A 17,560-nucleotide genomic window follows, 5' to 3' on the forward strand; every position below is an offset into this window, starting at 1 on the left:
CCCCAGCTAAAGGATATAAAAACTTCTTCAGACTGTAGCGAGCTGTGTCTGTGTGCTTCGTTGTAAGCTGTTAGGTCTGTCTGCAGGTTGCTTCAGCCATGGAGAAGTGGAAGACAGCAATCCGTGAGGCCCAGACCTTCTCCCGTATGCACGTGCTGCTCGGGATGCTGGATGCCTGTATCAAGTGGGATATGTCGGCAGAGAATGCCAGATGCAAAGTGTGTCGCAAGAAAGGTATGCGTTCCTGCCCCACGCCTGCGTAACAGTCGGACGCTGTCACCTCTCCATGCCCTGCTTAGGCAACATGCCCTTGTAGTCTGTCACTCTCTTTGGCTGTATTTTGAGTTTTGAATGTCAGGATTTACAGTCAGAAGCATTGATATCACAGAAGCATTTGACCCTGACTCCAGTAAACCATTCTTACGAAACCAGTATACAGTCTTGCAGAACATTGCAGAGCTGCTATCCCCTGGATATTTAGGGTACTTGGACATAAGTCATCTACAGATCCTTCTGGGAACACTTTGTGTCCCTGTCCATTCCCTGGCTTCATTTTTGAGTCGGAATGGTCTTTGGGTCTCTAAGCCTTGTCAGTTAATCTCATCTTTTACAGAAGGAAGAAGCAAGGATAGGTTGGGAAGGTTATTACCCTTTGTAGCCAAATGGGAGAGGGCAAGGTGGGTTGATGCTACTTTGAGGCTAGAGTGGGAGTAGAACTGCTTGATGAGCTGGAAGCCTTACCAGCTGGTAAGGCTGCGGAAGTAACCAAATAGGTTACAAGGGGCTACCTTCTCTGTATCCACTATAGGATGAAGGGCTTTAGAGTCTTGCAGATGGAGGGGGAAGTAGAAGGGGTGTCACCAGTGATGGAATGCTAGTATTTGTTCTGCCATAACCTCTCCTTTTGGATGGAAGCCTGGAGGAAAGAGTTTGGTAGTACATTCTGCCTCATCGTGTGCTTTTTGTCTCACTTTCTAGTTGCTGAAACACTAGTGGGAAGTGAGGGCAGACAGATCTCGGGGGGAATGCTGGGCCACTTTTCTTTACCAAAAGGCTATGCCATCCACCTCTTCAAAGAAAGAAGGGCTGGATTGGTGCAACATTATTCTTCACTGTGAAGCCTCAGGGAAATTCCAACCTTATGCAAAAACTGTCCAATCTGCTGTTGAGAAGGGGATTCTAGGCAGATGTAAGAGGGCGCTTACCTGAGACTAACAGATCATAGTTTCACAGAATTTAAGAACTGGGATGTTAGAGAAAGAGACATGCTGGCAAGCTCTCTGCGCTTTCTTTTTTCCTCTTCAGTAAATGAAATAGCTGGCTCAGGACTGTCTCCCCACTTCCCTGTATCAGTGAGAAGCACAGACAGACTAGTTCTGCTGCATGCTGATTTTCTATGTAGGCTTGCTACTTTAAGTAGAAAGAAGATGCTGTGCAGGTTGACCAGATTGAGGCTAGAATAAAAATAGCTGCATTTATAGCTTCTTGCTAGGCACTCGGGCATCTTTGCAGCAAATTTCTCTTCCCTGTGTTTGGCTTGAGATTTAGCCTGAGTGGAACCTATTTGGCAGGTTTCTACCTTTGCCTCAAATGAAATCTTTGCTGGGCAAGGGACTTTGCATTGTTTTGTTTGGCTTTTTTTTAAATGCTGCTGGTTTCCACCCCAGTGGTGGAACCAAGAAGGAAGGGTTCCTGCTGTCAGAGGGTACTTTGCATCTTTCTCTTGCTTCGCGCTGACCTCCAGTGCTGCAGCAGCTTCTACTTCTTGGGTTGAGCAAGGCTGCGGCACTCATTACAAGTAAGTTGCACTTTCCTAGGTGAGGATGACAAGCTGATCCTGTGTGATGAGTGTAACAAAGCCTTCCACCTGTTTTGTCTGAGACCGGCGCTCTATGAGATACCAGATGGTGAATGGCAGTGCCCAGCGTGTCAGCCTTCTACTGCCAGGCGCAGCTCACGAGGCAGGTGAGTGACCCTCCTTTCCTTTGTGTTGCCACTGATGCACGGTTCTAGCCTGCTTTCACAAGATGACCAAACCAGCCTGAAACAGAGCACCTTTAAAAGGCTTGAAATAGCCTACTTAACTCAATGGCACTGGAACAATAGAAAAGTAATTTTTTCAGCCTGTAACTTTACCACACCTGTGTTGTACTGACCCATGACAGCTTCAGGAGTTTTAATAAATAACTTAGGTTTGGCAGTGTAAACATGCATCAACCAAAATCAGATGTGCTAAGGGCTGTTTTCTTTGAGCACCTAGTTGGGTTGCTTTTTTATGGGAGTGTAGTTGGTAGCGCTGCAGGTCTGTAGTCCACTGTTGTGTTCTGGTCAAATTGGAGCAGACATTACTCCAGGCTGCAGCTCAGCCCCTACTGTGCTACTAAAAATTAGGCTACAAAATGCCACTCTGCTGGTTTTCTGGACTTGATAAACCTTAACAAGGCAGGAGTCCTTATAGGGCTACAGAGGGAACATGATTTGAGGACAAATCAAAGTTGTTCTGTGCAGCAGAAATTAGTAGTTGCCTCCTGACAGCAGGGGGTTGAGTTGTTTTTTGAATTGCAAGCTGGAAGTTAAATGTATGTGAGATGTATTTTTCTGTTTGCAATATATGTTCTCTGCTGATTTTGACTCTGTGCTGCATCTACCTGCTTGTCAGTGAGGTGAGGCTATGAAATAGCATCTGAAGCATAAGTAGTCAATAGATCCTCCCTTCCAGAGTGGCAGCACAATAAGAGGTGTACTAGCTTGTAATGTGCAGGTGGTGTGTGGCCTAAAAAGTATTACTTACTCCCTGGGCACCATTTAAGAGTTCATCAGGCTTGTACAAAAATGACAGGGCTTCAGTGCAGCTGTTCTAGCCTGAGATCATAGTTACTTTGATGTGGCAGAGTCACCTGCAAGCTGCTTGGCTCCTGGATGAGAGCCATCAGGTGGGGTAACACCTGTCTTATCTGCTTTCTGCTCTTGTCTTCCTAGCAAAGCAGAAAAAAAATGTTGGCCTGGGAGCACTTTTTTTCCCCTCTTGTACTGTGGGAACTTATTCTTATTCCTTTTACTGCTCAAGATCCTCTTTCTCCAGAGGATTGAGACTCCTGCAACAGCTCTGCCTTTGTCCCCTTTTGCCTCTACATGCTGTTTTGTTTTCCTGTTTTGTAATGCTTGGAATGCTTTAACAGACACATGCAAGAAGTCAGAACTGTCCTGGGCAGGGAGTCTCTGTGGCTTCTGACATCAGCCTAATGCCCTGCTCACTAACAAATACAAGCTTAGCTGTGAATAATACTAAATGAGGTCTGTTTTCTGTAGTGCACATGCAAGTGGCATGACAGTGGAAGGAGATAATGGGAAAATATTCCAGCAGAAACAAAAAAGCTTCCGTTTTTGAAACTGCTTAGGCCAGGTCTGCAGACCTGGGTAAAACAGCAGCACATCCTCTTGGGGAGGAGTAATTGCACAGCAATCACAGTCTTAAAATCTGTTACCACATGGTCAAGGTGCCTAGAACAGCAAAAAATATACAGATTCAGCTGTTGGGGATTTTCAGCACAGATGTTCAGACGACAGCCTGGGAAGTGCCCTTTTAGCTGTAGCTACAACTTGATACTCTCTGAAATACAGTAGAGTGCATCAGTCTGAGACTGGGTGTTTATTTTACATTGAGGTGGTCATCAAGTCTCTGCCTGTGAACAAACAGTACAGAGGGCCCAGGGCCTCTGATGCCCAGGCTCTCATACAATAAATGTGTTTACCTGCCTTACTCTAGGAACTATGCAGAGGATTCTGCTGAAGATGAAGGTGAAGAAAGTGAGGAAGCTTCTGATGAACCAGATGCTGAGGAGGAAGATGAGGAGGAAGAAGATTATGAAGTTGCTGGACTGAAATGTAAGGCTCTGACAATGCAGGAAAGTAACAGAAAATACTAAGACTCTGTCTTCAGTGTCCAAAATACTGATCCTATCTGGGACTTGTGCTCTTCCTCACACAAAACAGGTTCTTACTTGGTAGCAGTGGGAGGTGTCATAGGGGAAGGCTGTGGTTGTGCTGTACATTACCTGGGGAGTTGGAGTGAACTCTTGTCCCTTTGCTATAGGGTCAGTGCTAGCAAAGATTGAAACTGCAGTGAGCTCTTGCTCACTACCCAGTCATTCCCCTGGGGACACTGGTGAGACCATTAAGAGTGCTGTGAGGTGGTCAGCAGAGGCTGCAGCAGGGCAGGGTGAGGCAGCAGCATTATCAGTTACTGGTATTGGCAGTCTCTGGGCTTACAAGGTTTGTTGGTGAACTGGATGCTGTTAATAGATGCTTATGGAGCTTTAAGCACAACCCCCTCTCCTTGCTTTTTCCCTTCCCACCAGCTCATAACCTCTGAAGTGCAGGATTTCTAGTGATTTGGCAAGGAGGCATTTTCAGATAGTAGAACTAGCACTTCCTCCGCCCATTCCTGTGGGAAGGCACAGTATTTCAGGTGTCGTGTGGCCTGGACCGCCAGCACCCTTTGGTTACATACGGAGACCACTCAGGATGCATAACTGGCTCATTCCTGGGCAGCTAAGTGAATAAAAGAGTGTTTTCTAGACTCCTCAATGACTGCTTCTCCACTTAACCACTTTTTAGTATGTGTATCCACTTTGTTTTTAGGAGAATTTGACTCAGTCTCATTTGGGCAACCTGATGCACTAAAAAGATCAGTCTTGGAATGGCACGCTGCCAGTATTTGCTTTCTGTCAAACTGCCCTTGACTGACATAAAACTAACTTCAGAGTATTTTAACTGGGGCAGATGGTGGAATCTGGAGACTGGCACCCAAAGGATTATCCCATGCTCTTTCAAGGGTTTCCATCCAGGTCCGTCAGTCTTGATTCCCTTGCTTTATTCTGGTTTCAGGGATATTCACTGCTACCCTGGCTATGTACACTGCTTGTTGTTCTGCATGTATCCATGTCTACACTTGGAGTGTGTTCAGCCTATGTTGCGTGGCCAAGTCAGGAGCTGAGCCAAGGTTTCCAAACAATAGCAAAAGAGGGTTACAGTCACTAAAAATAAAGCGCTAAATGCAACCCCTGGTTTTAAAGAGCATTGACATGGAAAGGTCACTGTGGAAAACTTTTGTTTTAATAGACAAGTCCCATTAATCCTCATGGTTCATCCTGAGGGATATAACCCAGAATGTTGGATTGTCAGACATTTAACACGTGCCGCACGCTTGACACACAAGCAGAGTGACAGCAGGCAGACATCCCCCTACCCCGACACATGCTCCTCATGCAGGGGCCCCAGCAAGATGATTTATTGGACAGGGCTGGATTAGAGGCTGCAGATGAAGTGCTACAGCATGCTGGGTACAGCTTGCTCAAGCACTTGTGACCAGGTGGAAGGAGCTTGGCTGGGGAAGAAGACCAGCACATTCTCCTGATACAGAGGGGTCATGGGAGAAACTTAAGACAAGGGAGTGCATCAGCATGCTTGCATTTCCATTAGTGTGAAGCTCTGATAGGCAGACTAACAAACAGGCAAGTGCCTTTCTATGGGATATAATACAGCAGCCCTGGTCTTGGGGAATAAAATCCCATTGTTTCCCACTTGCAGCACGTGGAGCAGCTCCTGGCTGCAGTAACTCGACACTCCCTTTGCACACAGTTCACTTTTGAGGGGGGCTTAGCAACTGGCTTATCCCACTGTGTGGACCACTTGTAAATGCTTGGAAAAGCACTCATCCCCAAACTGGTGAGGAGCAAGGGGGCAGCAGAAAACTGGGGAAACTGCAGGTTTCTGCTCCTGGTGCTTTCAGAAGGGATGTTGCAGTTATATTTGAGACAACTGTCTGTCCTTGCATTACTTCCCCTGCCCGCCCTCACGTTGGGATGCGTCAGGGCCTTGGCACTTGGTTCTGCAGGCAGAGGGGCTTGCTGTTACAGCTGTGGGCAAGCCTTACCTGCAGCAAAGGAGCTGGAATCTCCCAGGTCTTCCTCAGAGCTCAACAGTCTGCCAGTGCTGTTGGCTGGTGTGTGTGACCACCCTTTTAGCAGAAGGCTGTTGCCAGACAGCAGTGGCCTCTTTCTGGACAGGAGGTGATTACCCACATATCTCATCTGGAGAGGGTATCAAGAGCACAGCTCACAGGAGCGTATGCCAAGTGAGGATGGGCTGACAAGAGGCTGGGTTGTTGCAGTCATCTGTGGGTTCAGTAGCTTCTCTGTGCTGTGAGTGAGGCACTGCCTGGTGTGTATGGCTGGGCAAAAGGCTTGTGATCTCTGCGTCCAGGTTAACCCATTCCTCTAAGCCCATGGCTTATATGTTTCAGTGAGACCCAGAAAGGCAGCTCGGGGCAAGCAGAGCACAGCCATGTACTCCTCGAGGCAGGGAAGGCACCAAAGGAAGAAGCAGTCGCTGCACCCTGCCAGGGGACCCCGGCAGCGGGCTGCACCTGTCAACGGCGCAGACATTGATGAGCTGGTAAGAGCCAAATTGCTCCCTGGAGGCTGCTCACATCACGAGTTATAAACGAAACAGGTGTCATGCTTCCTCCCCTTCCCAAAGAAATAGCCTGAATCATATTGTGAAACCTGGGCTGGGCTGGGGGCGGGTTAACAAAGGAGGCATATCCTTAAGGGCCCAGTACAAATGGAGGACAGATATGCCAGGCATCTTTCCCCAGCCGCTTTCACACATTGTCCCGCTTGAGTAGCAGGCAGCCTGCAGCTTGTTAAAGAGTTTTAAATAGTATCCATATGGCTCTGCAGAGAGGTGGGGAGACTGAGGGGGTCCTGGATGGTCAGAGAATGCTAGCAATGTTGGACCCTTGCTCCCCAGCCGTGGTCATTTTCTGACAGTTGTTGTCCGTATGGTCACTCCCCAACCTTTAGGACATAATTTGGCTGGTTTAGGTTTCACTTGACATTTAAAGAATAAAACTGTATGCTCCTGAACAGAGCAATCTTATGTGTGCGTGCATACTAGGCAGGGTGGGGCTGCAGTGTGCTGTGCTGTTTGTCCTGGGGAGGGACACGCCGCAGGGGATACGTGAGGATACTCTAGCCCCATGGGCCACGTCACAAGCCTGTGCTAGATCTGCCTGCTGTCTGTTCACTGACCAGCACTAGTACTGCTGCTGTATCCTGTCACTCTTCTTGAGTGGTCTTGATCGTGGTCTTAGGGCTCACTGCTTCTTATGCTGGGTGTGAGTGGGCTGGCTAGTGGATCTGCAGTGTCCTTTTAGTTGGTCTGTGTTACAGACTGGAGGGCAACTAAACCAGCAAGCCCAGCATGGGCTGCCACAGCCAGCTTAGAGGGATGTTTAAGTGGGGAAAATCTTACTGGAACAGCTGGGTCAGGGTCTCTGACAAAACACTGACTTAGGGAAAAGGACTCTGCTAGGGCTCTTTCACTTACCGTTTGTCTTGGGAACAGACCGAAGCTGGCTCAGGAATAGCACCCTGTGTCATGGAGCCTTCCCATCATCTGACATACCCTACACAGCAATGCCTCGTGAGCTGTGCACTCAGAGCCGAGGGGATGTCCCTGTGCTGGTGGCTGACCTGCTGTGGATCCCTGGGCAAATGGCTGACCTTGTGTTCAGCCTGTGTACGGGACAGCAGTGCTCAAGGCATCAGCTGTTCTTTGGTATTTAAAATGGCATGGTCAGCTCTGCAATGTCAGTACAGCAGCACAAGTGCTTTCACCCTCTCGCTCTTGCGTGATGTCTGCTGGGGCTCAGAGAAAGCAGGGAGAGGGAATTTACACTCTCTATTTGCTGTCATTTATTCTTTGGCTGCTTGTTTTGACCATGTTGTCTTTGAACCTATCTTGAAAAATCTTGCTGCCCCTGGAGAAAAGACAGGCTGCTTGTGAGCTATTCCCACTAGAGCTTCTGGATGGGGCTCCCATTCTGTAACTCAGGCTGCCACTGCATGTCTTGGCTGTTACCATCAAAGGTCCTGCAGCAGAGCAGTTTGCCTCTTGATTATTGTGGAAGATGGCTGCATTTGAAAGACTTGAACTTTGTTTCTGCAACAGTCCTACATATCCCCAACCACTGGGACACTAGCTCGTAGGTGAGAGGATTGAAAAGAAAAGTTCTGCTAAGAGCCAGCTTCTTTGGCCTAAAAACTGTTTGCTGAATGCTGAAGCCCATAGTGGTTCCCTCCTTTTAACAGCATCCTCTGTGTGGGCAGGTCCTTCAAACAAAGAAGACAGCACGTCGCCAAAACCTCGAGTTGCAGAAGTGTGAGGAAATCCTCAGCAAGCTGATCAAGTACCGCTTTAGCTGGCCCTTCAGGTGAGGGCAGGTGGCTTTCTTCTCCATGGGCACAGGACTGTGCGCAGGCAGTGTGTAGGTGTGGGCTGGCCATGCTGCAGTCCTGCCAGATGCACTTTCTGGCTGTGAGACCAGGGTTTCAAAAGCAAGTTACGGATGGGAAGGGAGTGAAGCTGCTCCAGAAGAAAACACCACGCACTTCCAGTCCTCTACTGTACTGAAGATGTGGGGCCCTTCTGAGGTGGTGTAACAGAGGGTGGTAGGCTGTGGGCTGAAGGGGGGAGGCTGGGGTGGGTGCTTTCTGCAGCCCCTAGGATTTGCAGGGCACTCTGTAGGCAGTGTGACTGAGAGAAGGTAGCCATACCTGCTACGTGCCAGTCCCCATGCCTGGACCAGCTCTCTGGGCAGAAGGACAAGCTGCTGTCCTTCCCATCATTGTGCTGTGGACGCCATGTAGTGCTGTTGAGGTGCCGCTGGGGCTTGTTACAGTGCTGTGGGGGTGCGGATCGGGGCTGCTGCTCGAGCAAAGTGGGTGGGGGTGATTCTCGCTCCTCTACAGCTCTGCACTGCCTGTGGCCAGGGCTGTCATTTTCCTCCTCTCTTTGTGGCTCTTTGTTCGGCAGGGAGCCAGTGACCACGGAGGAAGCTGAAGATTACTTTGAGGTCATCAGCAACCCTATGGACTTCCAGACTATGCAGAGCAAGTGCTCTTGTGGCAATTACCGCTCAGTGCAAGAGTTCCTCTCTGATATCAAGCAGGTGTTCTCCAATGCTGAGCGCTACAACCAGAACGGGAGTCACGTACTGTCCTGCCTGGAGAAGACGGAACAGTGTTTGATTGACATGGTGCACAAACACCTGCCTGGCCACACATACGCACGCAGGAAACGCAAGAAGCTCTCTGCCAGGTGCCAGGGACTGGAGGAGCAGGAAGGGGACAGTGAGTCAGAGCCCCTTGAACATTCCCGGGGGCGGAAAAGGAAGAAATGAGGGATGGGGAGACTAGGGGGAGAGCCAGAGCTGGAGCAGGCCTTCTGGTGCTGCTGGGCAGCAGGATGGGTTGTCTGGAGGGAGCTGGGAAGCAGCGGGCGTCTCTCTGTTAATCCAGCCTTCCCTTTGGCCCATCCTAGTTTTAATTTTTCTGCAATTTCCTCAAGTATTTTGTCATCCATTGAGTGAGCAGAGATGACTTGCTGCTTCCTGCAAAATCCACAAAGCTCCTGCTAGGAGGGGAAGGTGGAGGGCAAGGGGAAGGCCTGGCCAAAGCCTGGCTGGGCAGGGGAGCATGAAGCCTACTCCAGCTCAGGCGCTGTCAGCTTCCTTGGGATGAACCGCTTCCTCCCCTCCACGAGCAGCCAGGGCTGGAGTGCGGTGGGACCTCTGGCATCTGCTGCCCATGATGTGAAACCAGCCTTGAGCTGATGCAGGGAGGGATCATGTTGCTTCATGGAAGGACTGGGTGCGATCAGGCCAATGGGCTGCTAGTTCTCGTATGTATATATTTATATGGTGTTAATTTTGAGCCCCCAATGAAGGGCTGCATAGGGCAAGCAAGCACTTACATTTATGGAAATACGGCTTTCACCAGCATCCTAACACAATTGGCTTTGAGGTGCTCTTGCTTTTCCCCTCTCTCCCTTCTCGGGGAGCGATCTCTGGAGGTTGCGCTCCAACAAGCGTTCTTCTGAGCTCAGCTCTTCACACATACATGGCAAAGAGGATGCAGTTGGCTTCCCTGCTCACCTTGAAACTGCACACAATCATGTAGCCCTTTGGGTGAACCGAGTGCCAGCAGCATACTGGAGAGCATGGTTTTCTGCATGCCCTGTAGGGAGCTCCAGGGCAAGGGGAACAGCAGAAACATGTTCTGTGTAACTTTTTAAATTAATTTTCTAGTTAAAAGTGGCTTGTTTCTAGCTGTGATCTTGTACAAAGAACACCTGTAAGATACCGTTGTCTTGCTTTGGCACATGTACAGTTTATATGAAATTGTGTTTGCTTTATATTTTCCCCCTCTTTAAAACTCATTTTCCTACCAGTAGCTGGAGTTACACCGGGGGACTTGTTGGCAGGGGGGTCTCCCAGTCCTCTTCTAGCCATGCTCTCACCGTGTTTTATAGTAACACCTTCCCTAGCTCGCCTCCCTCGGACTCCCCCAGTGCAGTGAGGACTGTCCCACACTGGCTGACCAGCCTGATCCTGCTGGGAGGCTGCTCTGCTGCAGCCCCAGCAAGTGGGTCCTGCCGCCTGAGATACTGACTTTTCCCTAAGGAAAGGGTGTGGTTTTGCATCACCTCTCCCTCTCCATCATGACAGGTTTTGATCATACAATCAGGGCTTGAACTTTTTATTATATAAGTCTTCAATTTTGAACAAACCAGCCACAGGGCTGCTCTATACTGGTTTCATAATAGAAAAGCAAAAGCAGCTGTTGCAGCTATGATTTGACAAGAAAAGAATCATTGATTAAAAATTGCAGCCTAGTTTTGTGAACTTTTTACGTTTGTTTTTTTTTTTTTTTTTAACAGGTATTCGTTTCAGTTCTGGACTGTCGATGGCTGCAGAGACTAGGCAGGTTTCCAGCCACTTCCCTCTTCCCCTCTGCCCAGCCTCAGCTCCCTGCCCCACAGAATAGCACTGACATTTGTATTTCGCACGTCCCCTTCAGAGGCTTTGTTTTGTCCTGTTCATAGAGAACATTTTCTGCAGGTCCTACACGGTGAAACCTTTGGAACTGTATGTTTTTTAAAAATAAATGTCATTGGGGGGAGGGGGTTTCTGCTAAGGGCTGTACTTGTAATAAATTGGAAACTTAAAAATAAACATTATGTACTTGTGTTTGTAAAACTGGCTTGCAGTGAGTCCTTTGCAGGTGCCCTGTGTTTGTGTGGGACTGTCTGGGATGTCTCGCCTCTGCCTTCCCCAGAGCTCCCATCAGGCATGATATCACTGCCTGCCAGAGGTAAAATGGAGCTGTGGAGCAAGGGATCAAGGGAACAGCGAGTCTGGGTCAGGTCAGCTTACAACTCTGAAAAACCATCTTCTAGGCCTCCTGCTCAGGTTTGGTTATACCATACCCTGAGCTGTGCCGGGGTTCCTGGTATCGCAGTCGGGTTGTGCCATGCCCTCTGCGGCCCAGCTGATGTCACACGCCACGCTTCTTCCCAAGCTGTTCTGGGCAGAAGGTAATGTGCTGGTGTGGACATGTGTGTTCTGAGCTGGCCCTGTTTATCATCATCCCCAGAGACAAGGGGAGGCTGTGCTCTTCCCACCCCTGGACAGGGGGAGGTCACCAAGAGATGCAGGAGCAGTCCTTGGGCTGGCTGCCCCTTTTGGTCCCTTGTCTCCTGCAGGCTGCCAGCGTGACACTTGTCCTCCTGCCACAGCATGCAGGGTGGCACTGGGTAGCTCTCCTGCAGGGAATGCGAGGGGGTGATGGGGGAGCTGAAACATCTCTGCTCTTTCACCCCAGCGTTGCCTGGCTGGATGGCCATCAAAACTGCTTCCCTTGTTTTGCTCGTGTGTGTTTTGCAGCCCCAGCCTTGTTGGCTGCAGCTCAGAGATCAGCAAGGACCATTCCCACTGTGGCTCTAAAAGCATGACTGGTCCCTAGCTGCCTAAAGGGAACATGCTGGGCATAGTGAGCTTCAAAGGCAGTAGAGGCTGGGGAGGTGATGAACTAATGCTGATGTACAACCCGTTTGTTATCTGTTGGCTAAAGTTTTGCCTGCGTTTCTGCCAGTGCTGCACTGCCAGGAGGGTGATGGTTTCCTGGGTGTCTTCATTGTCCTCCTTGCTCAGGAGCTGAGCTGGGAGTGCTCCAGCCAGGTTTGGCTCTGCTGGGCAGAGGAAACCCCCTGATGGGTTTGAGGGCTTGAAAGGCTCTCAGTGATGGACAGATGCTGCTTTCCCCAGAGAAGCCTCAGCCCCTCTCCACAAGAGGTGGTTTGGCTTGCTGGGCATGCAACAGGACCTGGGTGAATCAGAGTGTGACTCAAGCTGGGATGTTTCCAGGCCTCAGTGTGGAGACTTCAGGCCAGCATCTGCTCTGAGACCTTTTCGGAGACTTGCTTTTTATAGCAGCCCCCGCATGGCATTAGTGTCCTGTGCAGGGGCTATAAATAGCTGTCCCTGTGCCCTGGCAGGCAAGCATGCAAGGCTGGTGGGCAGCCATGGCCCTGCTGCCCACTGGCATGATGAGCTGGCGGATGGTCACTAGCCTGGCAACACCTGCCATCTCACCGGGGCTGGTCTGTGACAAACCCTGATGGGGCATCTGTGTTTGCTGAAGTTATAGCATGGCCTCAGGAGGAGGCCGGGGGGGGGGGGGGGGGGGGGCACAGCTTGGCTTCCTCATGTCTTCATCATTAATATTAACCAATTAGTAGTCTGGGTAACTTGGGATTTTTAGCACATTCCCAGAGCACAGTGCCTTTCCTTCTGCTACTCAAAACCTGGAGGGAGTGTTCTGCCTTGTGAGGGGGGATAATGTTCACAGCTCAGTGAGTGCTGGGGGGCACTAGGCTCGACTGCTCCATGTTTAGCTGGACCAGGACCTTGGGCTGTCTGGAGCCTGCTCTCACCCAGTGGCAGCCCCAGCTCAGCTTCTGCGGCCCTCCCTCCCACTGACACCAGGGACGGGCAACCATGGCAGCAATGCCCAATCTGGAGGGCTGCTCCTGCAGGGATGGGGCAGTGCTGAGCCCTGCTTGCCTCTTGTAGAGGGGCTTCTGCAGCAGCCCCAACCCTGCTGGAGCCAGGTGTTTGGCTGCCTTTGGGGCTACTCAAGTAGGTTGGCGGGGATGACCTTGGGGGTGGGGGATATGAAGGAAAGCTGAGCCACCACCCACCCTCCCCCAGCACAGGGTTGAAAGCGTCTGGGGCAAGGGGACAGCTGGTGGCCTCAGCACAGAGCCCTTCCAACGGGAAACTCCAATTCAGGGCAGGCTCTGTGGAAAAGCTCTGTCTCCCCAGCAGGGCCAGTTGTGCCTAGCACCTCAGCGCTGGCTTCCTCCAGTGTAGCCGGCTGGGCTGCCAGGGCTGATAGTATGTGGTGGTCGGGCGCCAGTGGCCCCACTGCTGCCTGATAGCTGGGGCCTGGTGGGACCAGTTATCTGGGGAGCACCTCGAGAGGCAGCAAGTTACTTGGCAAGTGCCAGGACATGTGCATGCCCCAGCACCATCGCTGGGCCGTGTGTCTGGGTGTGCAAGCCAAAGGTGCACCGAGCTGGCTCAGGGCTCAGTGCCACGGGGCTGCCTGCCTGCAGCCCAGGGCGAGGGGGTCCGGCACACAGGCTGTATGCCTGGAACAGGGACACGGTCCTGCACCACCACCACCCCCCCCCTCCCCGGGCACCCCCTGCCCTGAGCTGTGCCCGGCTCCACTGGCTGGACTTTGGAGCCTGTCCTGCAGCCAATATTGACTCTCCTGCCCCAGTTCATGGCCCTTTTATCTGCCCAAACAAACCCTCCCGTGGCAGCCAGGGGAGCCCATGAGGCTGTGACACCCCCCCCCCAGCAGTGGGGACCAGGTGGGGTCCCTGCCTTGCCACCACCACCAGCCCGGGGAAGGGGCTGGGTGCCCACCAGCCCAGCCAAAGGCACATGTGCCTCCCAGCATCCCAAATCAATATCAGGCTTGAGTCCCTCAGTATGTCCTCCCCCGCAACCGCCAGCACCACACAGGCAGTAGGAACTCCTTCGCACCTCAGCTGCCGCGCTGGCTTCCAGGGGAGGCAAAGGGTTTTCTCAGATCAGTCGCTTGATCCCACCACCATCCCGGCACCCCCAGGGGTGGTGGGGCGGGGCGGGGGGGCGGAGATGGACAGATGAAAGGCACTTCACCGCATCAATCACGGCAGCACAAAGCCCTGGCACAGCACAGCAGTGGGCAAGAGGCCACCGAACCCAGCCCCTGCTGCCACCTCCGGCACAGGGCAGGGGGGTCTTGCACCTCTCCTTTGGCTGCAGCCCTGACATGTGGCTCTGAGCTACAAGGGCTTTGCTGGAGTGGGGGCTGAGGGGTGTTGGTGTAGGCAGGCAGCGGGTGCTCATTTGGGTGCTGAAAGGAGGGTCCCTCAACTGGCTTGTTGCTTCCTGGGCAAGAGCGATGGGAGACCCTCATTGAGGCCCAGCACTGCCCCAGCCTGCATGCTGGCTAGTTAATGAGCAATTACATGATGGACAAGGCTGAGCATCACCAGGGCTGCCTGTGTCCTGCCCACAGCCCCCTTGCCCACCATGGCACCAAAGCAGAGCCCATGACTCCCCCCCCCCCCCCAGCACTGGGAACCCACTGCACATCCCCAGAAGCCAGACAAACCAGCCCCACAAACCCTCTGCAAAGATGAGCTGCCCCCCCCGCCCCCCGCAAGGTGTCTCGGGGCAGGGTGGGCAGCAGCCCCCACTGCTGAGCTCCTGGCAGAGCCACCCTGCCCAGGAGGACGGTGGCAGCTGCCACCGCTGCTGGCCTCGTGCCCTGGCCAGCCCGCAGTGAGGACAGCCCCGGCTCCCCCTGCCAGCCCCAGCGACACCAGCTGAGGCTTGAATTTCCCTCCGGACAATGGGGAAGGCAAGCTGGGATTGTAACTGGAGCGGGGGATAAATAAATCTGCCCAGAAGTTTCCATTACCCGCACCTCGGGCTTCTGTGTGGGACATCAAAGCGGAGCCCTCTCTGCCCCAAGGTCCTGCGCCCCCAGCTCATCACCCCAGCTCCCGGCCTGCTGTGCTGGGGGTGCCAGAGCACCGAGCCCCCTCGCCTGGCACCGAGGCCCCAGCAGCCGATGGCACCAATGCAAATCACCTACAGAGCACAGAGTGGAAAAGATGATTCGTTAGCGTGACAGCACAGGAAAACCCTCCTCCTCGGCTGGGAGGCAGCAGGCGCCAGCACCGGCCCCGGGGAAGCCGCGGGGAGAGCTGGATGCAGGGACCCCCCAGTACCACGCTCCTGCTGCAGCCGGCAGCACCCTGGCACAGCACTCTCCCCCTCTTTCCACCAACAAGAGAGCCCCCCTGGGCCCAGCACGCACCCGCCATGGGGACCATGGCCCCAACCCACTGAGCTGGGGGTGCTCCTGTGGGGCTGCTCTCGACCCCCTCAAATTCCTCCAAACAGCACCAGGCTTGGTTGAAATAACACATCCAGGGTTTATTGTTTTTTCCATTCCTTGCAGCTAATGATTAAAAAAAAAAAAAAAAAAAAAAATCTAAAATAAATTACAGAATTAAATAAACACAGACTGGATTATTCTCCTCCCTGCCCTGTCCCCGCCACCCCCCCAAAGAAAGCGTTAGAAGAGTCACTGGATTTGGCAACAGCAACAACAACAAAACAACCTCTAGGAAAAAGCAGCTACTTGTCAGGGTCGAGCAGAGCCGGGGGGGGGTCCCACGGGCCTCCCCATCCCAAGCCAGTGTGTGTCGCCACTGCCACTCAGCCTCTGCCCTCGCCCCCAGCAGCATCCCCTCGTCCCTTACCCATGAGGCTGGCTTCCCCCGGCGTGCCATCCCCAGGGAGGGGGCAGCCCCCACTCTAGACGTGCGTCGGGTTGTCCAGATACGGGTCTGTCTTGGTCATGTGCAGCATGACCGTGGGGGCTTTGTAGTGGCAGTGCACCCCGCCACAGCTCACCCCGCTGCAGGGCTTGCCCCTCGTCCTCATGCTCAGCTTTCTGTTGCACAGGCTCTGCCAGGTCTGCAGCGTCTTGGAGCTCCACACCCACACCCCGCTGGTGATGCCCACCACCAGCGACATGAAAATCTTTAGCATAAAGATGGCCACGGTGGGCACCGAGGCCTCCAAGGAACAGTTGGCAGCACGCCGGCCAGGGAGGTGCAGGCAGCCACGCTCCAGGGCTCTGAGGTTCCAGTAATCCACGTTCAGCCGCTCGTAGAAGTAGCAGACGATGACACAGGTGGCTGGGACGGTGTAGAGGATAGAGAAGACCCCGATCTTCACCATCAGCTTCTCCAGCTTCTCTGTGTTAGTGCCGCCCGTCTTCATGATCTTCCGGATGTGGAAGAGGGCGACGAAGCCCGTGAGGATGAAGGAGGTGCCGATGACCAAGTAGCAGGAGAGCGGGATGAGGACAAAGGCAGTCAGGGCACTGACATCCATGCTCCCCACGTAGCACAGCCCTGTGAGCTCATCCCCTGCCACCTTCCGCATGGTGAGGATGACGATAGTCTTCATGGCCGGGATGCCCCAGGCAGCCATGTGGAAGTAGCTGCTGTGGGCCTCAATGGCCTCGTGTCCCCACTTCTTCCCAGCAGCTAGGAACCAGGTGAGGGTGAGGATGACCCACCAGAGCGAGCTGGCCATGCCAAAGTAGTAGAGGATGAGGAAGACGATGGTGCAGCCCGTGCTCTCCAGCCCCTCCTGGATGATGTAGAGCTCCCCATTCTCCCGGTCGCAGGCAATGTTCTCGGCCCCTGCCACCGAGCGGATGATGAAGGCCACAGAGTAGACATTGTAGCACATGGAGAGGAAGATGATGGGCCTCTCGGGGTACTGGAAGCGGTGGGGGTCGAGCAGGAAGGTGAGGACGGTGAAGGCGGTGGAGACGAAGCAGAGGGTGGACCAGACAGCCATCCAGATGAAGGCAAAGTCCTTGTCCTCCCGGGACCAGTACACGTCCACCCCGGGAGAGCACCTGGGTGCGCAGGAGAGGCTCTTCTCCACGTACTGGAACTTCTCAGGGTTGTCGCAGGCCCCCAGGCCATTGGGTCCCCGGCCCTCAGCGGTGCCCGGTGGCCAGGGCCGGGGGGCCACGGGCAGCATGCCCTGGCCCTTGTGGGGCTCAGCAGCTGAGGCGTTCTCGGGGGCCTCCATGCAGAGGGCGTTGGGGTCGTTCTTGGTGGGCAGCTTGCCGCAGTCGAGAGACTCGGGCCAGCCGAAATTGAACTGCTCCATGATGGGGACACACTTGTGGCGGGCCTGCTCGCACATGGGGCGGCAGGCGGGGATGCTGGCGCTCACCTGGTCAGTGCACATGGGCGCGTAGAGGGAGCAGAGGAAGAAGCGCAGGTGGACGTGGCAGCCGTACTCCACCAGCGGGGCGAACTCGTGCAGCTTCAGGGCGGCCTCGCGCTGGCTCTCGTGGCCCAGCAGGTTGGGCATGCGGGTCAGGTTGTACCCGATGCCCCGGCACATGGGGATGTCGACGGGCTGGCACCGCGCCGCCCGCCCCCGCGGCCCCTCCAGCCCCCCCAGCTCCAGCCCGCGCCCGGCCGCCGCCAGCTGCCACAGCACCGACAGGGCCAGCCGCAGCCGCAGCGCCGCCATCGCCCGGCCCCGGCC

The 17,560-nt window shown here is 53.5% G+C and overlaps 2 protein-coding genes across 10 annotated transcripts in view; one reads left to right on the forward strand and one right to left on the reverse strand.

Moving 5' to 3' along the window:
- BAZ1B (bromodomain adjacent to zinc finger domain 1B) overlaps positions 1–11,104 on the forward strand; it is a 52,452-nt gene extending 41,348 nt beyond the window's left edge. For 3 of the 9 annotated variants that reach the window (XM_030028744.2, XM_030028749.2, XM_041126936.1), the window contains 7 exons: positions 87–234; positions 1,818–1,965; positions 3,767–3,885; positions 6,284–6,456; positions 8,157–8,278; positions 8,881–9,197; positions 10,786–11,104. In XM_030028744.2, coding sequence (XP_029884604.1) covers positions 87–234; positions 1,818–1,965; positions 3,767–3,885; positions 6,284–6,456; positions 8,157–8,278; positions 8,881–9,197; positions 10,786–10,892 — 1,134 coding nt within the window. In that variant the 3' untranslated portion in view covers positions 10,893–11,104. Of the gene's footprint in view, positions 1–86; positions 235–613; positions 1,966–3,766; positions 3,886–6,283; positions 6,457–8,156; positions 8,279–8,880 lie in introns of those variants that run through there. The other 6 variants (XM_030028745.2, XM_030028746.2, XM_030028747.2 and 3 more) reach the window with 6 other exon arrangements.
- A 4,284-nt stretch (positions 11,105–15,388) lies between these two features.
- Positions 15,389–17,560, reverse strand: FZD9 (frizzled class receptor 9). The gene has a single exon (XM_030029145.1). The coding sequence runs from the start codon at positions 17,543–17,545 to the stop codon at positions 15,794–15,796; it is 1,752 nt and encodes a 583-aa protein (XP_029885005.1). The 5' UTR covers positions 17,546–17,560; the 3' UTR covers positions 15,389–15,793.

Source organism: Aquila chrysaetos, chromosome 10, assembly GCF_900496995.4.
Source record: "Aquila chrysaetos chrysaetos chromosome 10, bAquChr1.4, whole genome shotgun sequence".
NCBI lineage: Eukaryota > Metazoa > Chordata > Aves > Accipitriformes > Accipitridae > Aquila > Aquila chrysaetos.